The sequence below is a fragment of the Geotrypetes seraphini genome, chromosome 1 (genome assembly GCF_902459505.1).
Source record: "Geotrypetes seraphini chromosome 1, aGeoSer1.1, whole genome shotgun sequence".
Classification (NCBI taxonomy): domain Eukaryota; kingdom Metazoa; phylum Chordata; class Amphibia; order Gymnophiona; family Dermophiidae; genus Geotrypetes; species Geotrypetes seraphini.
This window is the reverse complement of record NC_047084.1, coordinates 193,865,417-193,876,348: the sequence shown is the minus strand read 5'-3', so window position 1 is coordinate 193,876,348 and position 10,932 is coordinate 193,865,417. Positions and strand designations below refer to the sequence as shown.

At 43.6% G+C, this 10,932-nt stretch overlaps 1 protein-coding gene across 6 annotated transcripts in view; it reads right to left on the bottom strand.

Annotated features, from left to right (window-relative positions):
• Window positions 1-531: 531 nt before the first annotated feature.
• Window positions 532-10,932, bottom strand: part of CDKN2AIP (CDKN2A interacting protein) — a 51,444-nt gene continuing 41,043 nt past the window's right edge. For 3 of the 6 annotated variants that reach the window (XM_033943066.1, XM_033943091.1, XM_033943112.1), the window contains one exon: window positions 532-4,461. In XM_033943066.1, coding sequence (XP_033798957.1) covers window positions 1,271-4,461 — 3,191 coding nt within the window. In that variant the 3' untranslated portion in view covers window positions 532-1,270. The remainder of the gene's footprint in view (window positions 4,462-10,932) is intronic. The other 3 variants (XM_033943084.1, XM_033943102.1, XM_033943073.1) reach the window with 3 other exon arrangements.

Sequence of the window (10,932 nt, the reverse complement as noted above, 5' to 3'; positions counted from 1 at the left end):
GCTACCATGCTTGTTTTGACCACCACAAATGGTAATCTCTTTAAACAATCATCTACACATATGGTAATCTCTTTAAACAATCATCTACACATACTCCACAAACAACCAAGATAATGAATATTTTATATAAGCTAATAGGAATATGCTTCAAAATAAAAAGGCATTTACTGGTTTATTTGAAAAACAAGGTGTAAATGGTTTTTATTACTTATGTAATACAAAATGCAACTTGTTTTTGAAGGAAAACAAATCAGCATATTGAAAATCACTGCAGTGAATTTTTAATGGTAACCCCCCTCCCATTATTAAATCTGACAACTTGCTCTCTTTAGAGTTATTGAAAATACTTTATACAACTGCATGAAGATACTAAACAGGTCGCAGCCATCATATTTTTATTGATCCACAAATATGAGAACAAATTGTTTCCAAAATTACATTTTTGTATGTTTTCAACTTTATTGTTTTGGTCCTTCACTTATTTTAATGAACATATTTAAAGAAACAGTACAAAAAAATTACATCGGTCTACCTTTTACTTTCTCTATTCTTAATTTTAAATTTTCTTTTTCCCCCCAATATAATTTTGTATGTCTTAGTATCATTTTTAAATTTTTTTTTTTCACGTTTCAAGTAAAACAACCATACTTTTTGCTGTAGAGCCTTCTTTTATTAAAATTTCTTTTTCTTGAATCTCGCTGAAGCAAATAGTGCTATAGTGCTATTTTAACTGAATTTGTGTAGTGCCTGCCTGCATGGGCTTCTGCATGGCATACAGCAGTACCTCATCATGGTGGGATAAGCCAAGCAGATTTAGAAATTCTTCTCCCTCCCCCCTTTCAAATGAAACACAAGAATAGAAAAGGAAAACATCAAGGAGCTAAAGGAGCTCGTTGTTTTAATAATGGACTTAATACATTGGCTAGTACTGCTACTTTAAACTCACTTAAAATATGGTAAAAGCCAGGACATTCTACCAATCCCAAAGGCAGCCTGTTACACTTCTTCATCTTAGTTAAAACAACCACCACACATGAGTGGATTATATAACAAATAAAAAATACACACAAGGATGCAGGGTTAAAGCATAGGTTATCTGTCAGCAAATTATTTCCAGTTGCTAGCAAGTAAAAAGAATCTATTTCCATAAAACAAAGGAATACAAAATACTAAGAAAATTAGCCTTTATGTACAAGATAAAGCCACAAATTAAAGTCCATTCTCATACTGTTTTCACACCACAAACAGTACCCCAAATCTTCTGAGTATTCTAGAATACATCTTGAGGATTTCTTAAAGCAGGAGGTAAATTTGAGGTTCGTGCATCTTCGTCAAGAAGTACCAAATCTTCAATTTCTTTTCCGTTATACTTCCTTTTACATATCTTTACCACTACTTTCTTCTTCAGGAACAATTTTAGGGCTTCTCTTGAAGCAACTGCTTTAGCATTTTCTTGACTTTTTCCACAACCTGTACCCAAATACACAGACTTGCACCTCAGTTCACAAACAATGTTTTCAGAGGAGTTTTTATATTGCGGTATATCTGCCAATTCTTTTAATGGCACAAATACAATATCTAAAGCTGCTTTGAGAGACTCAATGGCTGCTTTTAAAATTTCTGTATGATTCACTGTGGGACTAAAACCTCCAACTGAAACCAGCTTCCAAGCTACTGTTTTGTAGAGCCTGTTGAAGAAAGTCTGCTTTTCCTTAGCATCATCAGCTGTTAGTTTACGAGGCACTCGGACAGAACTTTCTGCTGCCTGAGAGTTGCCTCTGGAAGGTAAATGAGGAAGGCTATCTGACATTGTATTTCTTTCACTACTTCTGGATAAAACAGATTGATTTGGACAGTAATTTGCCTTTACCTCTGTTACAGCAGAATACACAGGAGTGAAACTGGTGTAGTTTTCAGAATTGTCTATCTTTAGCTCTGTTACTTGTGACAACCCTAAAAGCGCATCTCGCTGGTTGCTACTCAAGGATGGTGTCTCTCGTTGGTTGGTACTCAAGGATGGTACCACCCGCAACAGTGCTTCTTGCTGACTGGTGCTCAAGGACAGTGCCACTCTCAATGGTGCCACTTGCTGATTGGTACTCAAGGATGGTAATGCCCCCAACAGTGCTTCTCGTGGATTAGTGCTCGATGTTGCTCCCAGCGGTACCTCTCGGTTGGTACTTGAGGATGGTGCCGCCACCAACAATGCATCTCGTGGGTTGGTGCTTGATGTTGCACCCAGCGGTACCTCTCGGTTAGTACTCGAGGATGGTGCCGCCCTCAACAATGCTTCTCGTGGGTTGGTGCTTGATGATGTTGCTCCCAGCGGTACCTCTCGGTTGGTACTCGAGGATGGTGCCGCCCCCAACAGTGCTTCTCGTGGGCTGGTACTTGATGATGTTGCTCCCAGCGGTACCTCTCGGTTGGTACTCGAGGATGGTGCCGCCCCCAACAGTGCTTCTCGTGGACTGGTACTCGATGATGTTGCTCCCAGCGGTACCTCTCGGTTGGTACTCGAGGATGGTGCCATCCCCAACAGTGTTTCTCGTAGGCTGATGCTTGATGATGTTGCTCCCAGCAGTACCTCTCGGTTGGTACTCGAGGATGATGCCGCCCCCAACAGTGCTTCTCGTGGGTTGGTGCTTGATGATGTTGCTCCCAGCGGTACCTCTCGGTTGGTACTCGAGGATGGTGCCGCCCCCAACAGTGCTTCTCGTGGATTAGTGCTCGATGTTGCTCCCAGCGGTACCTCTCGGTTGGTACTCGAGGATGGTGCCGCCCCCAACAGTGCTTCTCGTGGATTGGTGCTCGATGATGTTGCTCCGAGCGGTACCTCTCGGTTGGTACTCGAGGATGGTGCCGCCCCCAACAGTGCTTCTCGTGGGTTGGTGCTCGATGATGTTGCTCCCAGCGGTACCTCTCGGTTGGTACTCGAGGATGGTGCCGCCCCCAACAGTGCTTCTCGTGGGTTGCTTGATGAGGTTGCTCCCAGCGGTACCTCTCGGTTGGTACTCGAGGATGGTGCTGCCAACAGTGCTTCTCGTGGGTTGGTGCTTGATGATGTTGCTCCCAGTGGTACCTCTCGGTTGGTACTCGAGGATGGTGCTGCCCCCAACAGTGCTTCTCGTGGGTTGGTGCTTGATGATGTTGCTCCCAATGGTACCTCTCGGTTGGTACTCGAGGATGGTGCCGCCCCCAACAGTGCTTCTTGTGGGTTGGTGCTTGATGATGATGCTCCCAGCGGTACCTCTCGGTTGGTACTTGATGATGTTGCTCCCAGCGATACCTCTCGGTTGGTACTCGAGGATGGTGCCATCCCCAACAGTGCTTCTCGTGGGTTGGTACTTGATGATGTTGCTCCCAGCGGTACCTCTCGGTTGGTACTCGAGGATGGTGCCGCCCCCAACAGTGCTTCTCGTGGGTTGGTACTTGATGATATTGCTCCCAACGGTACCTCTTGGTTGTTACTCGAGGATGGTGCCGCCCCCAACAGTGCTTCTCGTGGGTTGGTACTTGATGATGTTGCTCCCAAAGGTACCTCTCGGTTAGTACTTGATGATGTTGCTCCCAAAGGTACCTCTCGGTTGGTACTTGATGATGTTGCTCCCAAAGGTACCTCTCGGTTGGTACTTGATGATGTTGCTCCCAAAGGTACCTCTCGGTTGGTACTTGATGATGTTGCTCCCAAAGGTACCTCTCGGTTGGTACTTGATGATGTTGCTCCCAAAGGTACCTCTCGGTTGGTACTTGATGATGTTGCTCCCAAAGGTACCTCTCGGTTGGTACTTGATGTTGCTCCCAAAGGTACCTCTCGGTTGGTACTTGAGGATAGTGCCATCCCCAATGGAGCTTCTCTCTGGTTGGTACTCAAGAAGGGCACTACTCCCAATCCAGCCTCTTGTTGGTTGGTACTTGAAGATGGCACTGCATCCAATGATGCCTCTTGTGGGTTTGTAATCATGGATGGCACTGCCTCCAAAGGTACCTCTTGTGGGTTTGTACTCGGGGATGGTGCTGCCCCCAATAGTGACTCTTGTGGGTTTGTACTCATTGATGGTGCTGCTCCCAATAGTGCCTCTTGTTGATTTGTACTTGACGATGGCACTGTATCCAATGGTTCCTCTTGCTTATTGGTACTTGACAATGGGATCTTCCCCAAAAGTGCCTCACTTTTGTCGATACTCAATGAAGATGCCAACCCCCAAAATGCTTCTTCCTTAGTACTCATCTGTACTGCCCCTCGCTGACTGGTATTCAACGGTGTTGTCCTCAAATGTGCATCTTGTTGATTGGTACTTGATTGTACTATAGAGTTTGCCCCTTTCTCTTCCTTCCTCTGCATCAGGTTTCCCAACAAGCTTGGTACTTTTGACATTTTAATATCAACATCATCGATGATGATGATTTTAGAGGCCCTGTTGTCTTCGGATACTTTTTTCTTGGAAGGTAGCTCTATCCCTTCTAAATAAAAAATAAAAAAAAAACAAAATTAAAATAATGCAGTGAACTATCATTTTCTTATTCAACTAATTCCTTAGTCCCATCCAAATTATTTGGGAACATTTTCAAGCAATGCAATGAACATCTGGAAAAAAAGTACAAAATTGTAAGTTAAGTGTAACTTATGGACATGCACCAGTGACTGGAAGATGACTGGAATGAACTAGTTAATATTATTATAGCAAAGAACTGACCATATGAATATATTGTATGATTAAGAGAGTAGCAGAAATATCTCCAGGCAAAATGTCATTCTACTATCTCTAGTATACATGGCTTATGGAAGACATTAACAGCAAGTGAACTCTGGGAGCAGGGCATTTCTAAGGGTGTCATTTCACAGCCACACTAACTCACAATTTTACTTACTTCATGAGAGATGTAGACCCATGACTAGGGTTACCATATGGCTCTAGAAAAGGGAGAATGGATCGAGACATCCGGGTTTTACTTCCATTGAAAGCAATGGAAGTGAGGAGGACAGCCTGAGACATCTGGCTTTACTTCTACTAAAAGCAAGGAAGTAAAACCCGGATGTCTTAATCCGTCCTCCTTTTTCTGGAAGCATATGGTAACCCTACCCATGACCTATTTTTAAGGTAAATCAACAAGTCTTATGTGATTCTGATGAACTGTTTCAATTTCACCTAAAAAAGGTACAGAAGTAACTGTCGATGCCTAGGGTAGGCCATTATGAAATGACCATCAGAAATGCAGCCTTTAGATCTGACTATTTACTACCTATTGTGGGAAAGGCTACATTAAATGTCATCCACCTGGCTCCTCTTTGTAAGTGCTATATAACAGTGTTTCTGAACTTCTTCAAGCCAAGTACCCGCTAAATCTAACAAATATCAACCGAGTACCCTAATCCAAGCTCTGCCCCAGACTCCACCTCCATACTCGAAGACCTACCCTGAAAATAAGTCCTAGCATGATTTTCAGGGTAGGTCTTAATATAAGCCCTACCTCCGAAAATAAGCCCTCGTCAACAGCAGCAGCAGCGTTCCCCCTCCCCCTCCGAGACAGAAATAAATACCTTATAACAAACTAGCAGCATCATCAGCAATCCACAGACAGGCTGCTTCACGGCTTTCTATCTTCCGGACGTTCCTCTGCTGCGTTGCTGATGACATCATCAGCAATGCAGCAGAGGAACGCCCGGAAGATAGAAGGCCACGAAGCAGCCTGTCTAGATTGCTGCCAACGATGCCGGTTTGTTACAAGGTATTTACTTCTGTCTTGCGGTTCAGATAGGAGAGATGGGTCAGCGGGGGTGGGGGGGAATAGAAAGATGCAAGGGATGGAAGGGAGGGATAGAAAGATACTACACAAGTGGATGGGTGAGAGGGGGGGAATGATGCTGTACATGTGGGGGAGAGAAAGGAAATAGGAAAAATTGGGGTTGAGGAGTGGAAGGGAGAGATAATCATTGTACATGAAAAAAATAAGACATCCCCGAAAATAAGACCTAATGCTTTTTTGGGGCTCAAAATTAATATAATACAGTGTCTTATTTTCGGGGAAACACGGTAATAGTACATAATACGATTTTTTCCACTTGTTTTTCATACACAGATAATCTTATTAATACATAATGTTAACCACAAAATTAAACTACACAAAGCACAATATATGCAGAGAAAATGTTAATCATCATTGATATTCTGTTTTTTTCAAAGAGGTAAAGCAGATGACTTTAAAATATGCAATGTCACCTAAGTAACAGCTACAGAAAAATAGACAAATATAGTGCAAAATATAGACAGCAGATCTAAATTCTCAAAACTGACACTTTTTGATCACAAAATTGAAAATAAAATCATTTTCTCTACCTTTGTTGTCTGATGATTTTATTTTTTCTATTCATCCTTTCCCAGTCTCTGGTTGCACTTAAGAACATAAGAATGGCCATACTGGGACAGACCAAAGGTCCATCAAGCCCAGAATCCTGTTTCTAACAGTGGCTAACCCAGGTCCCAAGTACCTAGCTAGATATTAAGTAGCAAAACAGATTCTTCCTTCTGACTGTGCTGTTACCTGTGTTTCCAGGGCCTTCAAATCCAGACTGTTTTTCTTTCCTCCTTCACTTTCTGCCCTGCTTTTCTCTCCTTTTTCACTTTTTGCCCTGCATCCATCTTGGCATTAACTTTTTTCCATTTTTCTGCTTTCTTCTCAGAATCTATTTTTACATGTCTTCCCTTCCTCTCACCCTCCCCATTTCCATAGTCTGACATCTCTCTCCTTCCCTCCCCCCAGTGGTCTGACATCTCTCCTTCCTTTCCCCCCTTTCGACAGTTTGGCATATCTCTCCTCTCTTTCCTGCAGTCTGGCATCCCTCTCCTCCCCTTGGTCTGATATTTCTCTCTCCCTTCTTCCATCACCCTTCTCTGGTTCTAACATCTCTTCCTTCCTTGGGTCATATCCTCCCCCCCAGTGTAACATTTCTCCCTCCCTTCCTTTCTGCTCCATGCAGTTCAACATCCCCCTCCCTTCCTCCTTTCTGGCTCCTCTCCCAGTCTAACATTTCTCCTTTCTCTAGCCCAACAATTCTTTCTCTCTGCCTCCTGCACGCTTCCTCTTCTCCAGATCTCATTCTCTCCCCCAGCCAATATTTCTCCCTCCCTCCATGAGTCCAACTTTTCACTCTCTGCCCTCTCCCCGAGTGTGACATCTCTCCTTCCCTCCTTTCTGCCCTCTCCATCCAACATCTCTCCCCCTCTCTCTCCAGAAGTCCAATACTTTCTACCTCCTGCACGCTTTCTTTTTCTCTCTTTGCCCCTTCCCTCAAGTGTGACATTCTTCCTTCCCACCCCTCAACAATTTTCCTTCCTTCCCTCCCCACAACCCCACTCACATCTAATATGCTTTCTCCCCATGCACCATCTCATCCTCCCCTCCATGTCCCATTTTTCGGTCTCACCACTCTCATCCCTCCTGCAACATTTTTACTTCCCTCCCTCTGGGTTTGCGGCAGGCAGTGTGCAGCACCTCTCCCTTCCCTCTCCTTCAAGTCCAGCAGCACCTTTCCCTTCCAAGATTTACAATCCCTCGTAGGTCTCTGCACCTCTCATCCGTCCCTCCCCTCCTCCTCCCCATAGCCATGGTTCTCTCCTCTCTCTCTCCAGGCCTTGGGGGGCAGCCTACCGAGGTACCTAATGGTCCAGCAAGAGTCTTTGTAGCAGGAGCGCAGCCCTCTCGCGCCTGCCTTCTAAAATGGCTGACACAACCTCTCATGGAAGCTTGTGGTACTACAGGAAATGCTGCGAGAGGTTGCAGCAGCCATTTTAGAAGGCATCCATGAGGCAGGAGTGAGAAGACCACGCTCCTGTCACAAAGACTCTCGCTGGACTACCAGGTATCTCAGTAGGCCTGGGGGGGGGGAGGAATCATGGGGTTGGGAGATTAAAGGGTTGGGGCATGGAGAGCCGCAGCCACATGCGAGAAGAGCCTCAAGCCACAAATTGCCAACCCCTGCCCTATCAATAGCTCACTGTCTGTTTTTAACTTCCCCACACAGCTGCCGCTAGTGTTTTTTAGCGATTCCATCAGGCAGCCTCGGGGCCTTTGCTAGATCGGCCACCTCAGAGAAAAGAGGAAGTTGCCGCTGCTAGTCTGGGAGAGTTAGGGAGAGAAGACAATGGTGACAAAAGGGAGAAGACATGTGACAGCAGAAGGAGGGTGGGAGACTTACAGTGCCGCAAACCCTCTGACAATGGTGTATGTGTAATGTGTGTTGAGGACTTCTGCTCTAACACATTACTTAACCATTAAGTTTAAAAAAGCACACTACAGTGAATCTGTATTATTAAGAATGCCTGTCTACTATTGCCTGAGATGATGGCAAGGGATTCACTGCATCAAAGAAAAAGTCTCCCCAGCATCATGCTAGAAAAAATAAGTGTACATATGCATGTATATCTATTTAAGACGCAAAGCTGTGCAATTTGTGCATGTCTAAAAACAGACTATTTATTTCGTTTTATATCCCGCCCTCCCCAGAGTGCTCAGAACGGGTTACAATATAACATACATAACGAAATACAGACAATTAGAGCTATACAGACAATTAATGTATAATAGATGGTTATATAGACAATGTGTGTGATACAGAATATAATTAAAGTTATGGATTTCATAAACCATCTTTCTGTGCTATAACCGAGGCAGTTTACATATATTATATGCAGGTACTTAGATTCTGAGTCCATGAGAAACAGAGAAAGTACCTGCACACATTTATAAAATTACCTTAATGACCTTAGAGGCAACTATTGATGAACAAGAGGTCAACATTAAATGTTGACAATGCTCCTAACTACACTGTTTTAAAAAAATAAATGTATATTTAATAGTCAAATTGTGCCCTAATCTACAGAAATGGATAGCATGCAGATGCAATTATAATTTCAACCCTCTAGTAGATCCTCAAGATGTACAACTCTTGGTAAGGAGCAATATTTTGAAGAACTAGCTTACATCATACTGAGCTAGAATAGTCCCATTGTGCAATCCCTCTGCCAGTTGAATCATTGATTCTCTCAGGGTGTTGACTTTGTGGCATGCCGAGTCATCCCTCTTCCCTCTGCCCCCACCCTGAACCTTAAAATTGAAGATCGACAGGAGGGATGCACACTCCTTCCTGCCGGCAGACCCACCTCTTCAAAATGGTGGGCCTTCCCCTTTCCAGTGCATCCTAGGATGCACTGGGAGAGGCCTAAGGCCCCTCTCCCGGGCAGGGCTTTAGGCACCTGAGTCAATCAGGTATTTAGGACTGTGACCGGTGCATCCTTAGGGGGGAAGGGGTCCTGATCTGTCAAGCCTTACTTTCCTGTCAGTGTTTGAGCCAATCAGCACTCAGGCACTGACAGGAAAGTAAGGCTACAACAGCTTATTGATATCACGGGCATGCCCAGCTGCTATTAATAATTAAAACTGGAAAATAAAAGCATGCAAGGTGATACAAGGAGATTAACTTTGAATTATTTGGGGTAAATGAATGTGGACCATCAGTAAAAGGTTACGGGTCATTCCATGTCAAGTAGACCAATACTGAAAATCGCCCAAGCTCGACCCCCTTGAAATCCAACCAAATTTTATAGGGGTGTTGTCTAGGGTCTCAAATGAAACTCTGCAAAAAATTTTGGATCTATCTCAATTTCGTCAGGAGCTAGGGGTGATTGAACAAAAGCAATCGATCCACTCCCATGCCTCGTGTGACCTTGAAACACCAACTTTGCTTAAGCACTGCGGCAGAAGGAAACTACCTAGGAGTCTGAAATTTTGCAGTTTGGTACAACACCTTGGGGCAAGTTTCTGTGCCAAGTTTGAAATCTTTTACAAAGTTTGAAATTCTACTTTACGGAGAGGGTAGTGGATGCCTGGAATGCGCTCCCGAGAGAGGTTGTGGAGAGTAAAACTGTGACTGAGTTCAAAGAAGCGTGGGATGAACACAGAAGATTTAGAATCAGAAAATAATATTAAATATTGAACTAAGGCCAGTTACTGGGCAGACTTGCACGGTCTGTGTCTGTGTCTGGCCGTTTAGTGAAGGATGGGCAGGGGAGGGCTTCAATGGCTGGGAGGGTGTAGATGGGCTGGAGTAAGTCTTAACAGAGATTTTGGCAGTTGGAACCCAAGCACAGTACCGGGTAAAGCTTTGGATTCTTGCCCAGAAATAGCTAAGAAGAAAAATTAAAAAAATAAAATAAAATAAAAAAAAATAAAATTTTTTTTAAATTGAATCAGGTTGGGCAGACTGGATGGACCATTCGGGTCTTTATCTGCCATCATCTACTATGTTACTATGTGCTTCCATTTCTACAGGTCAGCAAAGTAGGCAAAAAAAGTCACGAATGAAAATTTTTGCCAAAGTCTGGCTCCATACTGCTGCTAGTAGGTAAGTCAGCTGAGGGAACAACTTTACCAGCAGACATGTACCATGAGGTACTTCCAAGATTTGCAATATGAGCTTTTACAGTCCAGTGAAGCTGAAGATATGACCTTCCAAAAAATATGGCTTTATGCAAATTTTCACTGTTTTTCAGATTCAAATCTCTCTAATTTGTAGTTTTTTTTTTTTTTAAATTTGTATATAATTTGAAAGAGCATGTTTTTTGCTACAGAAGCTATCCTGTTTCATCTTGGACCCGATCTGCCTTTGATGAGAATTGATGGTTTAAAGATAAGCATTACTTGCTTGCATAAACATGTTATGTTGAAGGGTCATTGGCACTTCATTGTAAACGTGCAGTGGAACTATATTGATCTGAAAACTCATAACCAAGCTTTGCTAAAAGACACTCTGGACTTTCTACTTTGTCTGTGGAATCTAACATCTGTACTCATCATGAGGCCTTGATTCTGACGAAGTTTGAATTTCTATTGAAAAACTGCCGTAATCCGTTCAGAAAACAGAAGTCACAGCACTAT